Source organism: Melitaea cinxia, chromosome 15 (genome assembly GCF_905220565.1).
Source record: "Melitaea cinxia chromosome 15, ilMelCinx1.1, whole genome shotgun sequence".
Classification (NCBI taxonomy): Eukaryota; Metazoa; Arthropoda; class Insecta; order Lepidoptera; family Nymphalidae; genus Melitaea; species Melitaea cinxia.
In genome coordinates, this window is record NC_059408.1 from 6,632,415 (window position 1) to 6,657,582 (window position 25,168).

The following is a 25,168-nucleotide window of genomic DNA, read 5'->3' on the forward strand; positions in this document are numbered from 1 at the left end:
GCAACATCAAAACAACCGCCCCCAACTAAATGCGTAAAGATGCACATCACACATATACTAAAATAACATCCCCTACAACCAGAGGCGAAGTTGATACAAGATTGTGGCTGATAAAAACTATAAGTAACCGACTACAAAAAAAAAGAAAGGAGGAGGAGGCAACTCAACTCGACCGTAAATACATATATACATACACATACACATATAATACAACACACATGTAATAGAATAATAAAGTTATATTACGGGTAAAGAATAAAGCTTAATAGAGCTAAAATCGTACGATTTGCAAGAATCCTAAGATCACGAAATTTCGGTATTTAAAACCTAAAATCCCTTGATTTTTACGATTCTGTCGAGTCGTGATTTGACACAATAAAAATAGTAAAGATTTAACACGGTATAGCGCGATAACGGTGTAGCGTTGCGTTCCGAGTGCGATCCATTGGTTATAGAGGTACCTAATGCGTATCGCCTCTATTTTTATTTTTAAATTGATACGAAAACTGAACTATCACGTGCCCATGACGAAACGTCGACCCAAAATAGAAAGTAGGATTAACTATATATATATATACCCATAACAAACAGGACTATGTATAATTATTTATGGATAGAATTTTGTTTTATTGAATAAATATATTAACCTTTTTATAATGTAGAGATTTTTTAATTACAATACGTCCTCTATGCATTCAAAACATTGATAGATTATGATTGATCGTGGAATTGCAGTAAAAAGCTTTGCGGTTGACCTAACTAATGCAATTATTAAAGTTTTACTTTACACCCTTTTAAATAAAAAGAAATTATATATTAAGTAATTCAACTCGTTTGCAATACTGCATTTTAAAAATAAAAATAGCGTATTTAAGAATTTCAATAAAGATTTTGTAAGAGCAATGTGATATTCATGATTGTGCTAATTCCAATTTACTGTAAAAGAAACCAAAGAGTTTAACAGTTTACGTGTATTTTATGAGTATATTATAACTCAATATCATCGCTAAGTGTAAAATTTTAAGGGTTGATTTTTATTTGTGAAGTTTATTTATTTTTATACATACATTCAAATGTAGAGTAAAAAACGCTTTTGCGAAGTCGATTGTAGACAATAATTTTTAAGTTATCGGTATGAGCTACTATTTATGTAGTAAATATAAATGTTTTAATGTATTGTGAGTGAATTATTAAATGTTTCAATGACTAAAAACATTTTTTACAATTTTTCTGTACCTTTAAATAGATTTATAATTCAAAACATTAAAAGATTTTTATTTAGTGATGATCAATACCTATATATGTACCTATACAATGTTATCAAGATAATGACAAAATTAAAACTAATGCGCATTTGTTTTATCCACACTTTTACATATCATACATGACATACCATATATATAAAACATATTTTCTTCACACATTCAATTATCCGAACGCCTAACAACATCAATTAGACCGGTTAATCAAGTCTCTACTGTAAATGTTTCGTAATGACAGAATATGTAATACTCTAACGCCGAGTTGCACGAAAAGAAATTAAAATTTAAGTAGTGATTAAACTAATTTAATCGCAAGAATTGTATGAAATTCTTGTGATTAAATTAGTTTAATCTCTACTTAAATTTTAATTTTGTTTCGTGCAACTCGGCGTAAGCCTTGCTAAATTTCAAGTAGGTATAACCTCACAAAAATGTTGCGGGTACATTTCACTATCATGTATGCTCATCATGCTAGTGACCATTCTAATACAGTGTTTTATTCACACTTAAGAAATCCGCTCCATGCTTGTTTATAAATAAATATTAGTTTCTTATTTATATCTCCTTGGTCTCGTGCTACGGAGAACATGAAAAGCTCTTGAAATCCAAGTGGTTATCAAAAAATCATAATTGTGATCGTCACTGTTGGTTGGGGAATTACGTCAGTACGCAAAAGGACTGCGTAGTTCACTTTTCTTCAACGTTTCGCTCATGTGGAGAAGAGGCCAATTAGGTACTTAAAGGCTGTTATTGTTTCAACTCAAAATAAGTAATATTTATTAATTTAACTGTCAAAACTTTAATTAAACAAGCTGAACATAACTCATTTTAACTAGCATTGTAATTCATTATAGTTTACATTTTACAGAAAAATAAAAAAACCTACTAGAACAATGACTAAACATTAAACGTTCATTGTGTTACATATAGCTTTGAACCTTTACGTTAGTCACGATGGTGTTACGTGATGAATGAACAATGTCATATTCAGGATAAACAACGGTTGCTTAACCGTCGACCCTGTGTATGTATTCTTTTGGACAACGTGTTTATGTCACCGCGTTATTGTGTAATCTGTTTATTGCAAAACTCTTAAATTTTGAAGTAATAAATAATTGAAATATATTGCACTAAATTACTTTCTATGTTTCTGCTTTGGTGCGAGCTCTTCTTTGTCCTAACACTGGTTTTATTCGCTCAGCACGTGTAACGAACAATTTTATACTAATTTAGTATTAAATATGATATATACATTAACTTTGTTATAGTCATTTTTTTTTTGCCAATAATAATTAGAAATGGTTTACATTTTTACATTTAGTATTAGAACGATCGTATATAAGTATATTTTATCGTTTACATTTTAATTAATAAATTATGGAAGCTTACAATTTAATGTTTATTCATATACGTACAAATTGCATATGTCTTGAAGTTTATACTATGGGTAAAAATAAATAGAGCTTTTTTCAAACAAATTAACATGCATCTACGTTATCTTGGCTTTTTAAATTAAGTTATTTTTCTGTAATAAGATTTTTGCCTACACAATCAAATGCTTTTGATAAATCATAAAATATACGTCACTAATATTTGCCTTGCATTGGATTAGTCACACGATGGTTAGAGCCACAATCTAGGTTCTTTTTTTTTATTACATATATTTCTACTTTATTAGAAAGGACACTATCCAAAAAGTTTATACGAAATATCAAGATATAAGTAAACAATCCCAACAGAAATGTTCGAAAAGTTTTCTATGTTGTAATATTTATTATCACCAGAGGAAGAGAAGACAGTGTAACCATAACATTCGTATTTATAAGTCTACAATTTAAAAAAACACACATCGGATTATATAATACAGAAATGGAATAGATGATTCCTAAATTTTGACGGTGGTGGGGTGATTAGGTCTAAATTAAAATTACCGATCACACGACGATGACTAAAAGATCAATAGCCAAAAACTACCGCTGTCGCTGTAGTGTGATGGTTACATTTTATCAGTTTCAGGAAAGAGTAATATACTTTTCAAATACCAAAGAATCAAACCTTTCTGTCAGTTCCCTTTTATTAAATTATTACGCATACGATCATTTCTTTTACCACAAACAATTATGTACTACCTACATTGATTATTTTTACTATGCTTTTGCTATATATTAAGCTAGTGAACTTAACTTTGCCCATGTACCTAAACTTTTAATCACTTTTTAAATTTGTACATATACTACTATAATAAGAATACATACAAATTTTAGTCACAAATGATTCGAGTCACCCACTCAGTTTCACAAACAATCAAACGAACAATATCCTTATTTAATATTGCTAAATCAACGTTTACTTCATTTCCATATTTTTCGATCCTAATACTAATATTTAACGATAAGTATTTTCTATGATTATCCGACAACCTTTGACAACAGGTGCACCCTACATTAGTAAATGCGTTCGTCGGCGACGCGATGTCGGCAAGTGGGTTGGTGTTTCAGTCTTGGTTGCCCGTCGCGTGAGATCGCTCGCATATAATCAAAATAATTACAAATTTCGTCAATATACACCATACATAAATATGGCCCGAAGTGGAGTGCACCTCTTAAGCTTGGCTGCCCTATTGGCTGTCATAGAAATCGGTATGTTTAATTTTCCCGCCGTAATTTTTTAAGTTAAGGTTTTAAAAAATAACGAACTTATAGATGTAAATATAACAAAGAACTAACATTGTGCTACTTAGTGCGTCGTATTATATTGTTGTTGTTAAAAAACAAAGTCGGAATTTTAATTTCACGGTTTTGATTTCGTTAAATATAGCTTTAATATCAGTAATCATGATTCACATTAACTTAGTTAATGGATAATACACAAAAAATAATAAAATAATAACGGCGCACAGATTTAATAGTAACTTGGTAACAACTTTGATTTTGATAAATTCTATTTTTTATGTTCATATTACTACTATTATTATGTTCTTAAACACTAGCTGAATCGGTGACTTCGTACCTTTTTTTATTTATTTTTTTAATATTCTTAAAACAAACAGTATTTATAACACAATAATATTAATACACATTAACATTTTCAATAACCAGTAAAGTTTTCACAAATTTTATTTATTTATTTTTTGTGAATATATCGTTTTTTTCTTTAAAAAAAAAATCTAATTTAGTACAGTCGTTTCGTTATTATTTATGTGCGCGTACACACATTTCGGCGAATATTTTTTATATCTGTAGATATCTTACTTATAGTAACAATTAAGTAATTATTTATTACGGCAATACCTAAGACACGATTCATCTACATAATTATTATTTATGGGTAATAAAGTTGTTTTGTTTTTCTTCGTTACAAGGACAATCTAGTTATGACATCATAGGTTTTATGGTAGTTACAACTAGTTACAATAGGTATATAAAAATAATAATGTAGCAATTTTCTATACTCATAACTTATATATTTTATAACATTTCTGTCCGGAAAAATACCAGACTTATAAATCATGCAGAAATACTTTATGAAATTGTTTTATTTCAGCTTTTTTATAATATTACTAGCTGCCCGGAGGGACGTCGTTCTGTCAAAATTTTAAAACTGTTTTTTTTAATATTTAAAAAAAAATTAGTATAAAAACCTTCCGTGGCTCTTAAGGAACATACAAAAAAATAAATTAGCCGAATTGGTTGAGCCATTCTCGAGTTATGTTGCAACATTCATTTTTATTTATATAACTAGTCTGGCCATAAATACTCTTACATAAAAACTTTTCTTTTTTTTCAATTTTTTAATTATTTTGAAATTGGAACACGTATATTATTTTAAAAACTTATTTCGATTTTGCGCCATTTCACATATTTTTTCGTGTTCATTATCAAATTACAATATGGAATGGGGTGTTAAAGAAAATAGTATTGCAGTGATCGCATTGCACAAAGTGGGTATGGAGCCATCGATCATATTCCAGACACTTCAAAAACTTGGTATTAGCCGTATATAGTACTATCAACAGATACAGCAACAGGAAAGATCGGGGCGGTCGCGTGTTGTTAAAACTAAAAAGGCTGTTAAAGCCAGAATTCGTCGAAACCCATTAGGAAGCAAAAAATCTTATCGCGAGAAATGAAGATTTGCGAGAAATCAATTTTTATAATTAAAGAGAGTGGATCGATCAAAATACCTTCTGTCGCGATACGCAGGTGAAAGGCACAGAAATATCCTCTTTACCGATGAAAAAAATTTCACGATTGAAGAACACTACAATAAGCAAAATGATAAAGTGTACGCTCACAGTTCTAAAGAAGCTGCTCAAGTTGTCGGAAAGGTACATCGTGGTCATCATCCTGCGTTAGTGATGGTTTGGTGGGGCGTGTCTTATCAAAGAGTCACAAAACTACATTTTTGTGAAAAAGGAGTGAAAACTTCAGCCAAAGTGTATCCAAGATACAGTCTTGGATCATGTTGTGAAACCTCTCAGCAATACACTTTTTAAAAATATATCGTGGACTTTCCAGCAGGACTCTGCACCTGGTCACAAGGCACGAACTACCCAAGCCTGGCTTGAAACCAACATTGTTAACAAACAAACAAGTTGAAGACTGGCCCTCATCTAGCCCAGACCTCAACCCTTTAGACTTCAAATTATGGTCAGTTTTAGAGGACATGGCCTGCTCTAAACGACTCTTAAAAAATCTTTGCAGTAAGCAATGGCGAAATTTCCCTTGGAAACAGTGCGTAAATACATAGATTCGTGGCCAAACAGATTAAAGGCGGCCATAAAGGTGGCCATTTCGAATATAATATATTTTTTATTTTTTGCTGAAATATTAATAATTATGTAGGTTTAAATTTTAATAATATTAAATTACTTCATTTAAAAAAAATGCATTTTCATTTGTAACCGAACTTATGGCTGGACTAGGTAGATGGACTTTCCGGGGCGAGGTGGCGATTGCTAGTGCGACCCCATCTCGCCCCACCCAGGCGGACGACTGCTCACACGTGGTGGTTTTTTAGTCAGTAGGAGTCTGACATAACCCTCTGGCGCCCCCGCGCCGGAGGGTATCCATGATGGATTTTCCCCACGAAAAAAAAAGGTAGATGGAGTTTAGAATCTTAATTTCTTATACGAGTAGTTACATATATTACTAATAAATAATAATAATAATAATAATACTGATAGTAATTAATAACAACAAAGTATATAGTAGTTAAAACACAATAAATATTTATTGTTAATTAGTTAAACATGTAAGTTGTATATTGTTCCTTTTTTAACTTTTTAATAAAATTGTTACTAAAATTTTTTAATATTACGAGTAGGTATATAAATTTACTAGCTGTGCCCCGCGGTTAATTTGAAGGAAAAACGTACTAAAATATGTTTAAAACTGTGAATGTTACACACAATACATATATTATACATATACTTATTCCTAATGCATTAGTAAATTACTGTGCGAGTCGGGCGACTTACATAGACGCGCGGCGCAACGCGGAATCGTTTCATTTATTTTTATATTTTCTCTTAAACTATGCGTCTAAATTAAATATTATAATCGACAAAGTTTATATCCATAAGATTGCCTTATTGATGAAGTAATTTCATTCGTAAGGATTTATATGCCTGACTAACAATAATGCTATAAAATCACCTTTTATTTTTTGTGTTATTTTGTTCCGGAGTTATTTTAAAACTATGATATCTTTTAAGATATTCGTTGAAATTAAATGACGTCATGGACAATAATGTTGAAAAGAAGTACTTGTGATGAATAACTTATTTATTTGGATGATTTATATGTTGTGTATAAAAGAACCTTCGCAAATAACGCATTATTTTAGAATACTTGATTACCATAAAAAATGTAATAATGAGTCAACTTTAAAAGTTAGACATATCTCTGACTTTTTAACTTTTATGGCGACCAATTTCGAAATGATTTTGGTTAGCTTTAACCGTTTACGCAGCGCACGCAACGGAAGCTGTCAAAAAAGAATATTTTTTCCCGTTTTCGTAACATTTCTTATTATTGTTCAGCTCCTATTAGTCGTAGTCCGATGTTGTATGTAGCCTTCCACTTATAGCCTTCCTCGATAAGTGGACTATCCAACAGAAAAAGAATCTTTCAATTCGAACCAGTATATAGTTCCTGAGATTATCGTGCTTAACCAAACAAATAAAGTCTTTAGCTTTGTAATCTTAGTATAGATTACTGGTTATAGAAACATAACTTATTACATAAAACCACACTTTCATAAATAGTCGGTTAATACTAATAACTTTGAGAGGACTAAAATCGTTGCCAAATTAGGATTTCAATGGGAGAAATGTTATATGGAGTACCAAAATATATTAAACCACTGCGACGCCAAGTGTTTTTTGTAAATATGTATGTAAACATTGTTTTTATTTTTTTTAATTCTCTATGCATTATGTTGAATTAAATAAAGTCTTTTTTCGTTAAAAATATTGAGGAAAAACATTGTCATCAACAGTCATAAAAAATTTAGTATGAAATGTTATTTACGTGATCTTATTTGTTAATTGTCATCTTAAATATGACATTATCGTTGGTATAATAAATATTGTTTTTATAAAATAGAGATTATTTTTTAGTCCTTTTAGTAGTCCTAGGACTAGATTATTGATTATTACATTTGTGTTATATAGCATGTTTTTTAAAAATGATAAATGTCAACAAGTCTGACCTTTGTATTATAATACACTGTAAAAATAATAAATAATGAGATTTGTACACTCTTTAGAATGAACTGATCGAGTGACATCATTGTCTGTTTGGCCTTCATCACCTCAATTAAATATCGTCAATACAAAACACTATTCAAATTTTAAATATATACATTCATACATATCTTATACTATTAAACGATTAAACGAGCAATTCTTGCAACGATTATATATATATTTATATATATATATATATATATATATAATCTGAATCTTGGAAATGGCTCCAACGATTTTCATGAAATTTAGTATGCAGGGAATTTCGGGGGAGATAAATAAATCTAGCTAGGATTGATTTTTAGGAAATGTCGTTTTATCTCAGTTTTTAGACAGTGAAAAAATATCATTAGCTCGGTCGATTATTATTTTTTTCTTTTTTTTTCTAATTGCACTCGTTGTTTTTTATTTAATAATGTATGTTAAATTGAAAAATATTATTCATATTTTATCATTTTTTTCATTATTATTTTTTTATTTTTGATTTTTTATATTTATTTATATTTTTTATCATTGTCGATAAAAAATATGCATATTTTATAAATAATGATTTCCAAAAAACACGATTTACTAAAAATACCGAGCTAAACTCAGTCACCCAGGTACTCTATTATTATCCACTGCTGATTTTTGTGTTAAATAGCAATTAGGATGTATTGCATATTAATACAATAACGCATATGCACAAACTTAAATATTCTTCTATATAAACAACCGCTTCACAATCGACGGCCCCCAGTAGGATTTTCTCCTGTTTCGGGGTCCGGCAACATGATGTCGTCCAAGACGTATCCGTCTACGGCGACCCTCTTTTAGCGCCTGGCGTGCGCTCTGAGATGACTAGCGAAGCCAAACTTTGTCTTAAACGTTCGGCAGCAAGAAAAACAGTACAATTGGCCGTCTTTATTGTATGTGTAATCGTAGAAGGGCTTAGGACTGGATTTCCGTTGTTCGCGCTTAGTATCTAGGCTTGCTAAGCGACTGGATTCAAAGATTGATATACTTGATTTGATGGTTCGTCTCCATTCTGTCCTATTTTGTGCCAGCTCCTCCCACGAGTCCACAGACATGCCGCAAGTCGATAAGTGGCGCTTAAGGACGTCTTTATATCGGAGGTATTGACCTCCGGCTTTCCTCCTCCCACAACTAAGCTCCGAACAAAGCAATGCCTTTGGCAGTCTGGTATCGTCCATCCGTACTACATGTCCGCACCATCAAAGTTGGTTGGTCATCAGTAAGCATTCAATACCTTCCATTCCGGCCTTTCGTAACACCTAAGAGTTAGGCACTCGATCCTGCCATTTCACTCGGAGAATAGTACGCAAACACTTCATATGAAAGCTGTCAAGTCGCTTAATATCACCTTTGTATGCACAAAAAACTCTCAGCGGAGTACATTAGGGTTGGAAGTATTATTGCCTTGTATACTATTATTTTGGTTTTAAGCGTCAGGTCATGCGAATTCCATACCCTTGCATATAATTTTCCAAATGCAGCCGCAGCTCTTGCTATACGTGAGGCGATTACAGAATCTAAGCGATTATCGTTTTTGAGCAATGTTCCGAGGTATCTAAATGACTAGACTACGTCAAGTTCCCTTCCATTAAGGTGTATAGCGGACGGATCAGCAATCATGCCTCGAGCTGGCTGTTTTAGTATCTGCGTCTTAGACGCATTTACCGTTAATCCAAATCTTTGACAAGATTTGTCCAGATCTTCCATATACTGCCTGAGGTTGCTCATGCTATCAGCCATTAGACAGATATCATCGGCGTTCAATAATTTCCAGTACCGGACGCTGCTGAACTTTGCCTTTGGCTCTAAATCGAGACAAATTAAAGATCCCGCTATCAGTTCTTGTATTTATAACTATTTGACCGCTGCTACTCCGGAGCGCATCCTTCAGCACTGCAGCGAAATAGAGAGCAAAAAGTGTAGGTCTCATAACACAACCCTGTTTGACACCATTGGTCATCGGGAATTGATCATACACAATGGCCAAAATAAATGTCTGTCGTGAGTGGAAATCGAACCAGCAACGGCCAGCGCAACTGCCAGTGCTGTGACCACTGCGCCAACGATCACTTGTTAATAGCTTAAATTGTCACTCAAAATATTTGCAACAAAAAAGAACAACAAACTGCAAGTGTCAAACAAAAAGTGTTTTGAGACCAGACTAAAATTTTAATTCAGATTATTTCATATCAATGCCAGGACTTCAGTGTTTCATATACCTTTCTGCTATAATATAACAAACATATGCTTATAAGATTCAGAATAAAATAAAGAATTGTGTGGTATTATGAAACAACGATGCTTAGTATATAAAAACATTTACATTAATATAAAAACCAAAACACAAATTGCGCGGAACACATGCGACATGCAATAGATGAACGAAAAATTTTGGCTCTTAGCATAAAGTATATATATTATTTAAAATTTTAACAAAATGTCATATAAAATTGGCTCACTTATTTGGTTTATTTTTTGAGTAAACTGATCGCTACACTTATGAAACCGATATGACATTGTGTTTTGTTTTATGCAGGACGAACATCGAAAGAAATTGGTTTATTAAATAAACAAATGGACTGCTCTGGTGTAATGGTGCGTGGGCCGTGTCGTCGGTGCCTAAACACCGACTGTTTCGATTCCCGCTCGGAGTGAATATTTGTGTTTATACAAATATTTATTTCCGGTCTGGCTATTCGTCCTCCTGGGTCTCCCCACCGTGCCTCGGAGAGCACGATTGTTATCACGTACACCTGATAGCGATCATTACTCATTTACATTACTTTTAACAACCGTTCCGGTGTAGTGGTTCATGTAGGTGCCTAAAGCACTGAAGGTTTGCGGGTTCTATTCTCGCTCGGGATGGATATTCGTATTTATAGAAAAAAAAACTGGTTTGGATGTCTGTCCTTGTGAGTGGATCTCCCCTCCGTGCCTTGAGAGTAGTCGGTCCCGGTTGTTATCATAAATATCTTATAGCGATCGTTACTCATAGTAGGAAATATATCCGCCAACCTGTATTGGAGTAGCGTGATGGATTAAGCTCTGATCCTTTTCCTACATTGGGAAAGAGGCCTATGCACAGTAGTGGGATATTACAGGCCGAAGTGTATACAAACCTAAAATGTTATAACCTCCTCCTTTTTTTGAAGTCGGTTAATAATAAACATAACCGCCATGCACTCGTGCACTACAAATGAAGTAAAACGGAGAGCAGGTAAAACCACGCAAATGTAAATATAATTTTCAAAAGTATCGATTAGAGTTATTAAAACAAGGAATAATTATTAAAACTAAACGCTTCTATTGTAAGCATAAAAGTTTGTACTTTAGATTTTGGACAGCGTCCAGGTTTATAACGACTGCGCAACACAGAAGTTCACGCAATGTATATCTCTGTGTTTCTTTTGTACACAAATTGGTAATGTTCAATTACACAAATTGGTCTGACGTCTGTTGGCTGTTCTGGTTACGTAGAGGCATAATAAGTGCGAATATGATATAACAGTATATTTACATAAAAAAATTATTAAAACTATCAATAAAATTTCAAACATTTATTTTTTTGAATTAAAATTTCTTTACGCGCCTTTGACTTGGGGAGTAAGCTGGTGAATGCGTGACGAGAGTTTTACGAAAAGTGTGATCGGGCGAGGCGAACGGAAGCTGAGAGGGAGAAATATGTTAGTGAAGATAGAAAGTTTTACTTCAGTCGTGTGGTCTAAAGCACACTCGTTATTTGTTAAAACTATAATATTTTAAGAATCTGTTTATGTTTATTTACAATGTTCTCATAGCAACTGAAGTTAGAACGTATATATATATTTATAGAGCTGCAAACTTTACAATTTATATTATTACAAGTAAAACTAAAGTTAACTGTTTTAAAACAATAATATTAATTATACAAATGCGCAGTAGATAAATTTATTTGCTTAATAAAGATATAAAATCTAAGATAATAACGATAAAATATTAAGAATACCTTAAATGGTAGGTACATTTTTAATTTAATTGCACTATAAGTAATGTTTGTACTCATAACTAGTGCACAATATATCTATTAGAAAATTTGTGAAATTTCTATTAAGCTATCGCTACATCAGGAACATCATTATGATAACAAAGTCAGTCTTAAGATACAACATATCTCACGATTATTAATGATATAGCCGATATCCTTGAGAATACCATTGCAATACTAGATCGCTTCACCGCCTTTGCCTTGGTAAAGGTAACCAATACATCTATTTATAAGCAGCGAACCGCTTGAGCATTTGCCTTACTTATATTTCACGATATATCGTGTTGCTAGAAATACATTAATCATTGCATCGTTTGATTTATTTATTTTAGTTTATCGCATAAACTAATAATATATAGGTATGTCAATCTTAAAATTGTATAAAAAGAATAATTTATTTCTTAAAAATATCAAGTTTGTTGCCAGTTCAATTTTTTTTATGTATTAGTTCGGCGTTTATAGAGAAAGTTCATAAACAATGCACGCTTCTATTAATTATGGCGAAGCAGTAACCCAATATGTAAGTGAAATCACATATTTTATCTTGTGTGAAATGATTTTGAAACCCGCTTTAAGTACCCACATAGCACACATGTATGAAACGTTGGTGACGCAACCAATTAGCAAATTGTCGTTACACATGTCATAACCGTGTCTTTAATTTAAATTCTTAGAGAACCAACGACACGTATGTTAATTTTTCTGTAAATATTTAGAAACTACAAATAAATTAAGTAAAAATTAGTGTTTATCTGTGAAAATATAAATAGCGTATCGTAATCATATAAAAAATATTGAGCACGTTAAACATAAGGAATTGACGAAGAAAAAAGCCCGTGCGTACAAAGTACACAAATCAGAAGTGAAACTTCTTTGGCAAACTATTTTTAAGTCTCCTTTAAATTTATACAAATCTAAAACTGTAGATTTCCGTTCCAGCGCCATCGACAAAAACGTTGACTTTTCAATAAAACGTTGCCGTTTCATCCGTAAATTGTACCCTCATGCGCCTAAAGAATTTTCACTTCAAAAATTTTGTACTAATTTATTTGTTTATCGTCTGTTACATAGTAAAGACAGTTTCATTCCCTAGAAACTAGACGAAAAATATAAAAAGAATAGGATTTGATTAAAAATAGGTATTGTATACATACTCGCATATGTAGGTATCTTCATGAGCTGACTCATAACTAGCGAATTCGTTTCCGTAGAGATATCATTTTAAATAGTCGTCATCATATTACCTTGAAATAATTATTATTCATTTTATTTGATTATAAAACATAGAATAACTCTATTTACATTCATTAAGAGAAATGGAGTTTCTCATTTCTGTTTAATTGTCTAGTTTCTATGTTACACTTACACTCTTACTCTTTCAATTTTTTTCTGTCAGAACAAAAAATAGGCCTTTATCTCCAAGCTCAATCTGCGTAGTTATATGGCAGCAGTTAAGGTGCAAAATGTACGAGGAAATAGTGAAAAAGTATTATCTTATTTTACAATACTGGAATGAATTAAAATAATGAAATAACTATACTAAGTGAATTATTTGTGGAAAAAATATCTCAAGGCTTTTGTAATTATATTTTACTACGGACCTTGAAAATTACTGTCGCCTTTTCCACTATTTTTTTTTTGCACAATCAAACTAAATAGTTTTATATCGGAAAATAAATTGAAAATAATTATGAGGTTTATCAAATTATTGTATGATTAATTGAATTTCGACAGTACATTTTTTTTTCATTTGCGGTCGTTTGTTCTTTTTTATTGTAATGAGTTATTATTTTAGAGTGGTAAGACAACTGAAAAAAGAAACATATTTCTTAGTTTTTTTTTTTGTTACATTTATAATACGAGTAATGAGTTTCGGTATTTATGAGACACATTTTTGACATTTACTTTCTCCAATCTTACCTTAAATAGGTCATTGGATATCAACTTTAGAAACTATTTTTCTGACTAGACACTAACAATAGCGCGTCCAAATACAAGAAAAAGCCGTAAACAAGAAGACTACGTTTTTTATGGTAAGACATGGGTTTACGGAATACATTAGGTCAATAAATTTAATGTAATTTGGGATGAAGCCAAAATCAGCGAAAAGCATTGTACCTACGTAAGATTTTTTATTCTATTATTTAACTTAACACGGTTCTAGATTAATGTCATTAGGGACTATCCATAAATTACGTCACACAAATTTCACGATTTTTGGACCCTTCCCCCGTCCTTGTCACAGATCCAGGCAATAAAAAATATTCCGCGCCTGTTTGTTATAGAAACTTGTCGAAGGTGACGCGTTTGATCATGGCCTAAAGATATAAATGGATGGATGATATCATCGCCAACGGAGTCGTATATATCTAGTATATAAGAAGATTCTGATAAAGTAACTACGATTGTTGATAATAGTGAGAACCGGTTTATTTTATTACTGGTTAAGAAATAAGCAAATAAAACATGCTACTTTTATTTACTTTAAGGAAATAGTAACTCGTCGTTGTTAGTCAGTTTAGCCTCTTATCCAATTAGATCATAGTTAATAAGAATATCATTTTCGTATTGTCCAGTTCACGTAAGACGTCGAGACTGGCAGTCTAATTTTTTATTTTAGGCTTTAATTGGTCAAGAGCGGCTATGCTGTGTGACTGCGATGAGTCACTATAATCTTCATTGAACATCAGAAAAAAAGTAAATTGCAAAACAAGAAAAAGTATATAAGGCGGCCTTCTCGCTTAAAGCAATTTCTTCCAGGCAACCTCCATTATAGCATTGTCAATTAATCTTGTCCTAGTAGGTACGCTATACCGAGAATTAGTATTATATGTGTATTCATACTACTTACATAATGATATTATCCTTGGAAATGAAGATACTCATACATCTTTTGTCACAGTACTGTAATACTTATCCAGATACCGTGAACAAATAGAACATTACACTGTATGAGACCCATTTACAGAAGTTACTAGTACCTAAGTTCTTAAATAAGATTCGTAAACATTTCAAAACATCATACAACACACTAGTACTAGTACTCAAGAAATATATGAAATAATAATAAATATACCGATGAATAATAAAACAGCATATATAAATAATCCTAATTATAGTTTGATACACCATGTAGATACAAAATAGATACATGATAAACTCAAAGTACAAACTTATATAAAAGTTCATGTAAGAGATTTTTCGAATCGTAATACAAATTAGAAAACGGATTTATCAACGGAAATATCATAATTATATCGGAACCAACAAATCACGAAAGACACAAATAAGAATGAACAGCATGAGAAAAACACTAAATAATAAACATAAATAAACTAAATAAGAATATTAGATGTACCTCGTGGTTTCATTCGCGTAATTTCCGATCCCATGGGAATCTTGGGACAAAAAGTTTAATTATATAAAGTAATCCTATTCCTCTCCTATCTCCAACTACCTACGTACCAAGTTTCAATATACCTAATCAGTTCAGTAGCTTTGCCATGAATTATTATTATTACTCAATAAACATCCATTCATCCAACCTTCCCCACAAATTTTGCGTTATTAATACTAAGTAGGAACAACGAAACTTCTTATAGAATAAGAAACCATGTTTTCCAATGAATTCATTACAACGTCGACTAGACTAACATTGATTGTTTTGACCTATTTCCATTTATGTTTCAATGAAGATTTATATGGCGTTATAAATATTCTCCGTCGTCGATTTTTCCCAAGTATTCATATTTCTACTTAATTGCTTTGTTTGTGCTGGCTGAGACATAAATTATAACGTAGTACAGATTGTTCTCTTCACAAGTTTATCTTACTACGTGTAAGATACCTCCGGGAAACTAAATAGCTTTTTGAAATTATTTTATAAAAGTTTTTTAATTTGTTTTTGTTTTATGTATAACAATTCAGTTATGAAATTTTTAATTTTATTTTTTGGAACAAACTTAAAAAAAACTGATGTAAAATTAGTTCATAATGACGATACTAAAAAACAATTCAAAATAACTTTTTAACAAACTTTTAACAAAAATTTGATCACATTACATTCAGAAGTAATTACATGGTTACATTTTTGGTCGTGTTTTAAATGATACTATGGAAATATTTATTATATCAACGACACATCTTATTTATATAAAATTCTCATGTCACAATGTTAGTTACAATACTCCTCCGAAATGGCTGGATCGATTTTTATGAAATTTTGTGTGCATATCGGGTAGGTTTGAGAATCGGCCAACAACTACTTTTCACACCCATAAATTATAAGGGATTAAGGGGGTTAATAACATATGTGGCAAAACAACGTTTACGTTGGGCTGGCCCTGAGAAGAGCCATTGGGTTGGCTCTGAGAAGAGCCGTTAGGTTGGCCCTGAGAAAGGCCCTTAGCAACTCCATCTCTGCTCTCGCGTAGAAGAAACACCGCTTCACAGTAGTAGTCACACGGACAAAACAATCTACAACCAAGTACAACTTATAGCGTTCAGTCACCTGCCTGCCACCTTCGTTACCGGGGTCAGGACAGGGTCCAGGGGAGACGATGAGGACGTAGCTACAAACACTCAGAGACTCCCCCCCCCCCACAAAAAAGCTAGTCTTATATATAAAATTCTCGTGTCACAATGTTACTTACAATACTCCTCCGATACGACAGGATCGATTTTTATGAAATTTTGTGTACATATCGGGTAGGTCTGAGAATCAACCAACATCTATTTTTCATACCCCTAAGTTATAATAGGAGGGGGGATTAAGGGGGTTAGTTACATATATGGCAAAACAACGTTTGCGGGGCCAGCTTGTATGTATATCTATTCGTCAAAGACATCTAAAAAGTCGCTTTGTAAAAAATTAAATAGGAAGATTACTATTTTTTTTATTATAAATAAAGTAATTTATTATAATATAAAGTAATTTTTTATAATAATATATAAAGTAATTAGACGCTGAGTTGACGATTGATGATGATGAGATCTCGTCTTATCTTGGTGAATATGATCAAGTTTTGGATAGAAATCGGTTATAAAGTAACTTTTTTAATATTAAAAACTAAACACGCTTTTTTTCAACAGATGTTTCCAATATAAACAGAAATGTTTAAGTAGCCACTATTTTCATCAGCCGTTTAGTAAAAATTCCTCTTGCGTTTGGAATAACATACCTATAGAAAAGCAGACACGATTTTTATAAACAATATTTTCATTTCGTAGTTTAATTTCCGTTCACTCATGGTGAGAAGTGGTAGATGTAGAGCTAATTTTATAATAATTTTAAAAATAATTATTTTAAAAATAATTGAATTTACACACGTTTATTTTAAACAAAATCTGTCTCTATAATAAAGTAAACGTCACGATTCAGCCTGCAACATTCCACTGCTGAACATAGGCCTCTTTCACCATGTAAAACGAGGATTGGAGCTTAATCCACCACGTTGCTCCACTGCGGATTGTCGGATACGCACTCTACTAAGAGTAGATATGATCGCTATAAGATATTTATGATAACAACATATGATGACTACTCTTGAGGCAGGGTGGAGAGACCCACCCACAAGGACAGACTTACAAACCTTTTTTTTTTGTATAAATACAAATATCCATCCCGAACCCGCAAATATTCACGTGTTTAGACGCCTATACACGCACCACTACACCAGAGTGACTAGTACGAGTTTTGTTTAATCCGTCTCGTAATAACGGGCGTAAATTTTAACTTCATTTTGTATGGGAAATTCGGGATTTCAACCTAGTTCTCGCGTTTGCCGCTAGATGATTCCGTATCGATTGTATCGTATACTATTCTTTATCGTCTAGGCTGCACTGTTTAAATTCCCATACAAAATAATCTTCACGTATAAACGCGTTTCTGTCATGTTTCTGTAAATAAAACTCGCACTAAGCACTCTGAGTAGTTGTCAAAGTAAAGTATTTACTTTAAAAACTACAACAATATAATAATATGAATTCACTTGCTATTGTGAAAAATGTACAGACTGTTAGTGTGAATTATAAGTATTTGTTTTCGGAGTCGAGATGTTGCCATAAACAGAATACATGAATAGAACCCTCATACTAAACTTACGGATTGTGCCACTGTAATATTCAGTGATTAATATCTTAAAAAAGGGTCAATCAAGTATTCGTTGTGTGCTATCAATTACCTATGTTTCATCAATCGTCAGCCACGTTCACGATATCAAGGTCATCATTTTTTTGTTTTACTACAAGTCTATTTACATCAGTTAAATATAATGCATATTTAATTATTTTATCCAGGTTCGTGCCTGCAGTGCTACCAGTGTAACTCTGAATCAGACCCGAAATGCAAAGATCCCTTCTCAGCTACTAAGAGCTTAGTGGTAAGTGTTTAAAATTATAACAGGAAAGTTATTTCAGCCTGACCATCTACCAACATCGTTTATTAAATCAATTGTCATTTAATAGGAAAATAGCATAACGTTTAAAGGAGTAAGACATTTTTTAGATCATATATATGATGGTAACAACAATTCTGAATTAATTGCGACAGGTGAAAAAACAGAAAAAAAACAGATTCTTAAGTAGGTCAACAAGAAATAATGAAATTTTTAGGTTTTATACTTTATGTGTAATATGGTATATACCTATGTAAGTAAAAATACTTACACATATATGTACCTATATACGACTTATACATTCCTTTATATTTGTCTTTTTTCAGGACTGCAATACTCAGGATTCGATCAACTACAACCGCCAGTACTTGCGAGACATTCTGCCACGAGAACTCGTCGAAGGAGTCACTGGAGCACCAAGATACTGTCACAAGATTATCATGCGTTAGTACAGATTTTAATTCATATATTATTAACGGTATATAAGTATATCCGACAAAGTGTTGTGGTACCATATGGGTGGTAACTGGTAGTAACTTCCATATCGCGCTGAGTAGGAACGAAAAAAAATATAAAATGTGGTTAAAATTTGAGAAAACCGTAGAAGTTACTTTGATGTACTTGTACTAATACATAACGCAACGACTAACATTGCTCTGATATAATAATAGGCGTTGTAATTATACTTACTTATGTATTATAATTACATAGAATATAATCGAACTTTTCTCAAAAAGTAGATTCATTGTAGTCAAAAAATTTGTCATTGACAACGTGATAGATAATACGTTTGTCATTATATTATGCTTATCAGATTATTTATTAATATTAACTATATTACTTTTTTGTGAATCAAAATATTTGTATATAGGTACTTTCCTTTTCTATTTTTAGAAAAACAGTTTATCGAAAGAAATAATGAAATAAGACAGGGACCAAGTATGTTTAAATGAATTCTTTCTTAAAAATCTCTTAGAAACTGTTTGACGTTTATTAAAACCATTATGATTATTACGTTACGAGCAACGAATCTTCTCAAGAGGTTTAAGATACAGAATTTCCCAAAGAATTTATTGGGTTTTATTTTTGTTTATTGACATAGGTCCTCATGTATTGTAGCGTGAAATTTTACTTTAAAAATGAATAATATAGAGATCTCGTCAGACCTTTTTTGTAGGAAAATACAAGTAGTTTCTAGCTGTAGTTCCTACAAAAAAGGTTCGACGAGTTCTGAGCAATTTTTTTACCAAATATTTAAATTGAACAATTGTGAAATGCATTTTTTTTTTGATACGCTTATTTAAGACAGATATATGTATCATAATTAATTTTGTTTACAAATTCCAGAAAGCGGAGCAACTGTACGTACTTGTTTGGATGCTAATCCAACCGACCTGAACCATTCCTGCCGTCTCTTCAACAACCAGGCTACCCAGGCACCAGCTGATCCCAGCAAGCGTATCAAGTACTGCAGCGTGTGCGACAAGGACCGTTGCAATGGAGCTGGATCCATCGCCGTTTCTATTCCTCTAGCAATCTTCGCTCTCATCACGTCATACCTCTACAGCAAGCAATAATACAATGAACTAGAATCCGAAACGGTCAGCTTTTACCATGCTTACCGCTTTGATGATATTACACCTTAAAATTAAAACTTATGAACTACAACTAAGAGCTAATGCAAACAATGTCACCCTTTCATCACACTGTAAAACGTTTAAAAATTCAAATGAGTTAACGAGAGGTCAAGATTGTGACGATTAATAACAAAATAATTAGTTGTACATCGAAAACCGTAATCAGTTTGTAAGCTACATAAAAGTATAAAGATTTAATTTAAATAAGTTTACATAATTATTCTAGCTTTATATATTTAACTATATTTTTCGTAAAAAAAAATATGATTATTATCTATTGCCTATAAAACAGCGAACCCAACAAACAGTGTAACAGTATTTCTATCGCATATATGAAAATTATTATGATTTTAGAAAGGAAGATATTGTAACTGTTACTCATTACACATTTTTAAGAATAGGCTTTTAAATAGCCAAAATGTAAGTCAAAATAATCCGATGTTTATATCGTGTATTGTAAACAATTTTAAGTGCCAAAGCGGCTTATTTTAAATATATACAAAATTAAAATACAATGGCCTTGATTATATACAACCCGTCCAAAAATTATTTGTTTTTGCTTGTTCGAACATGTTACATTAAGTATATTTAACATAAATGTTATAGAAAGTAATAGGTAAATACCAAAAACTGATATTAATAAAGTTATTGTATAGTATTTTTTTTTAATTTTTAGTTTCTGGTTATAATTTAAATTCCTGCACAGAACATAATTTGTACATTTTACAATTAATTGCATTAAAAATATAATCTGGTATAAAATAGACTCATTTTCAATATTGTCAAGAAATTCCCAGACATTGTGTTACTAATATAGAATGGTTAATTTTAATTTGCAGTTGTATGTAAACAATTATTTTAGGCACAAGATAATTATATTAATCTAAAACATTATTTTAAAAAATAATTAACTAAGCATTTATATATACAATATTATGTGTTGACTGTCCCTTTAAGACGTATGTATTTGTAATAAAGTTAATAAAAACAGGAATAAAATTTTATTCATTACGTAGTATACGGTCTTCATAAAGTAACATAATTGTGTTTGCTAGCAAACGAAACAATAACTACTCTAGTATCTACTCGTAAGTTGTATTCAGTTTTCTTTCATAATTTGTTTCATTGACTATTAGGTTGAATACTGTTATTATTCTGTTATTGTTTTGACATATCTAATAATATTTTTTTATTTGTTTCTTGTGTGTGTGTGTGTGTGTTGTTTGTATTTGTTATTGTAGCCAGGTTGTTGTAGTATTTACTTGGCACCAACTTCAAAATTATAAAATATTTATTTAATCATTTCTGATTAACTAAATCAAAATACGAATTACTTTGTGCTAAGTAAATTTATTTTTCACTTTTTAGTTTCCTGTTTGAAGTCGGTTTTTTTTTTGTTAAAAATTATTTTATTTTACAATTTTTAGTGATGGGTAGACCTAACAAGGATGCTTTTTCTCTTATGTCGGGGGTTCGGAAACATACACAATACACAAGCACAAACACCCGATCATGACAAACATCTATATGGCCAATACAAATGTCTGTCGTGCGCGGGAATTGAACCCACTAACGCCAGCGCAACAGCCGGTGCTGTGACCGCTGCGCTAACGCGTCGACATACTATGAGTAAAGTTCGCTATCAGGTGTACGTAATAACAACCGGGACTGACAGCCTAGCGTGTTCTCCGAGGCTAGGTTGGGAGAACCACAAGGATTAACAACTAGACCAAAAATAAATATTTATATAAACATAAATATCCACTCCGAGCTAGAATAGAACCCGCGACCGTCGGTGTTTAGGCGCCGCCGACACGGCACATGCAACATTATATCAAAGCGGTCGTCAAACAGCAAAAGGTAACTGCTGTAAATTGTTGAGAAATTCCCTCGAGTGTTGATAGGCTCCATCATCAAACCTGGTCCTGCGACACAGACGACCAGACAGCAGGTAATTGCTATATATCGTTGAAAAGTTCCCTCGACTATCTTTCGTCTCCATCATCAGACTGTAATGGCACTTGTAACTCATATAGGTGCAAAGTTCTCATCAATAGAAACGAATTAAGTTCAAATAGCAGGTAATTGCTATAAGTCGTTGAAGAGTTCCCTCGACTATCTTTCGTCTTCATCATCAGATTGAAATGGTACTTATAACTCATATATATGTAAAGTTCTCATCAATAGAAACGAATTAAGTTCAAACAGGTGCTGTGTGGCTACGGCACTAAAGAATTTAGCCACCCCCTCTCTTCGCGTGGGTGTCGTAAGAGGCGACTAAGGGATAACAAGGTTCCACAACCACCTTGGAACTTAAGAAGCCGACCGATGGCGGGATAACCATCCAACTGCTGGCTTTGAAATACACAGGCCGAAGACGGGCAGCAGCGTCTTCGGTGCGATAAAGCCAGTACTGCAGTCACCAACCTGCCTGCCCAGCGTGGTGACTATGGGCAAAACACATGAGTTCATGTTATTTTTGGCGTAAACTTGTGGAGGCCTATGTCCAGCAGTGGACTGTATAGGCTGTAATGAATGAATGAAAGTTCAAACAGCAGGTAATTGCTATAAATTGTTAAAGAGTTCCCTCGACTATCTTTCGTCTCCATCATCAGACTGAAATGGTACTTAAAACTCATATATATGCAAAGTTCTCATCAATAGAAACGAATTAAGTTCAAACAGCAGGTAATTGCTATAAGTCGTTGAAGAGTTCCCTCGACTATCTTTCGTCTCCATCATCAGACTGAAATGGTACTTATAACTCATATATATGCAAAGTTCTCATCAATAGAAACGAATTAAGTTCAAACAGCAGGTAATTGATATAAATCGTTAAAGAGTTCCCTCGACTATCTTTTGTCTCCATCATCAGACTATAATGGCATTTATAACTCATACAGGTGGAAAGTTCTCATCAATACAAACGAATTAAGTTCAAAAAGCAGGTAATTGCTATAAATTGTTGAAGAGTTCCCTCGACTATCTTTCTTCTCCATCATCAGATCGACTCCAGACCTTTATTAAATAGTAGTGCTTTATAGTACTTAATGAAAACATGATTAAATTTACTAGTCACCCTTACGATTTTTGAAAGTTTCCTTCGATTTCTCTAGGATCCCATCATCAGATCCTGGTTTCCTTATCATGGTACCAAACTATGAATATCTCCTTTCCAACAAAAAAAGAATCATCAAAATCGGTTCATAAACGAAGAAGTTATCTCCGAACATACATAAAAAAAATATATATATATATACGGTCGAATTGAGTAACCTCCTCCTTTTTTTGAAGTCGGTTAAAAAATAGTCAAGTAAATACGGATTATCAAAGATTACTCCAAAAGTTTTAATCAGATTTCGATGAAATTTAAATGTGACCAGATGATAAATATCGGCTTTTGATTAAATTAAAAATCATCAAAATCGGTATCGGTTCTTTGAAGTCGGTTAAAAATCAAAAAAACAAAAGTGAATTTATTCCAGTAGGCTTCAAAAACACTTTTGAATCGTCATTTTACAAATTAAAATTATATTTGTTTTATTCAATTAATTACATTGTACAATTAATAATATTAATTACAAAGTTAAGCTACCTATTTGAAATGCAGATTCTGCAGAGAAGTATTAGCGCGAAACTAAAGAGTTGCTCTTTAAAAAAACCTGTTTTATTATAAAATTAGTCATATACTTGCTGTGTGGTTACGGCAGCAAAGAATATAGGCACCCCCTCTCTTCCCGTGGGTGTCGTAAGAGGCGACTAAGGGATACCAAAGTTCTACTACCACCTTGGAACTTAAAAAGCCGACCGATAGCGGGATAACCATCCAACTACTGGGTTTGAAATACACAGGCCGAAGACGGGCTGCTGCCCGTCTTCGGCCGTGCGTTTTCGATGCGGTAAAGGCAGCCCTGCGGTCACCAACTTGCCTGCCCAGCGTGGTGACTATGGGCAACACACGTGAGTTCACGCCATTTTTAGCGTAAACTTGGGGAGTGTGAAGTGAGTGTAAGTCATATCCTGTATGAAATACAGGCAATGCAGATAAATATAAAAATAATAACAATTAATTAGGATATTTCTGGGTAAATACCAGAAATAAGAGATATAAAATCACTTCAAACGCTATCTATAAGCTTAGTAGTTATGTACCATGTTGGCATACACCAGATAACCAGTCAATGTTTTTAAGGTTGTTCGGTAATTTAATATCAAATACCAGTGAACACGTTAGTGTTAGTACGTTTTTAATACCTACGATTTCATTAGAACATTATCACTAAAGAGGTTTGTATTATGTCCTATGATAATGGACAAGTGGGTATTACGTTTATGTACTGAGTACAGGATGTAGATTACGTAAAATAACTGGTATATTTTAATTCAACTGTAAAATGTTTCAGATATTCAATTGTTTCAGCTAATATATGGCATCTAGTTGACTAATTTTTATATTATAAATGTGGTAAACAAACTTATAGTCCATCTGATGGTAACGATTACTTAAGCCCAGGAGCATTACAAGCACCGTCTCCTTCCCAGGAGCTCTGACTACTCTAGTCACGAGAGGAACACAACACTACTTGAGACCAATATTATTAAGCTGTGGTCTTCTGTAAAATTGAAGTACATCCCTAGTCAGGATATTCAAGTATATATCTAAATAATATATTTCCTGCTGTACTCTACGTCAATAAAGACTACACTAGACTTACTGAGACAATGTTATAATAAAGTCCAATCAGATACACGAGTAAACAATACGAGTCTAATATTTAATTTAAATAGTATGTCTAATTATCTTGCAACATTATGATTGCGATTTGAATTTAATTGACTGAGTAATTAATTGAATAATTTTAATAAATTTCGTTCATGCAGACGACGACGAAAAACTTAATAAATAAATATATAAAAATTTTGTTTAAATAGTTTAAAAGTCTTACGCCGAGTTGCACAAAAAGAAATTAAAATTTTAGTAGTGATTAAACTAATTTAATCGCAAGAATTGTATGAAATTCTTGTGATTAAATTAGTTTAATCTCTACTTAAATTTTAATTTTGTTTCGTGCAACTCGGCGTTA

At 32.4% G+C, this 25,168-nt stretch overlaps 1 protein-coding gene across 1 annotated transcript; it reads left to right on the forward strand.

The window, feature by feature from the left end:
* The first annotated feature begins 3,727 nt into the window (after positions 1-3,727).
* Positions 3,728-21,078, forward strand: LOC123660443. The gene is made up of 4 exons (XM_045595524.1): positions 3,728-3,901; positions 18,350-18,432; positions 18,774-18,891; positions 19,795-21,078. The coding sequence occupies exons 1-4, from the start codon at positions 3,841-3,843 to the stop codon at positions 20,022-20,024; spliced, it is 492 nt and encodes a 163-aa protein (XP_045451480.1). The 5' UTR covers positions 3,728-3,840; the 3' UTR covers positions 20,025-21,078.
* The last annotated feature ends 4,090 nt before the right edge of the window (positions 21,079-25,168 follow it).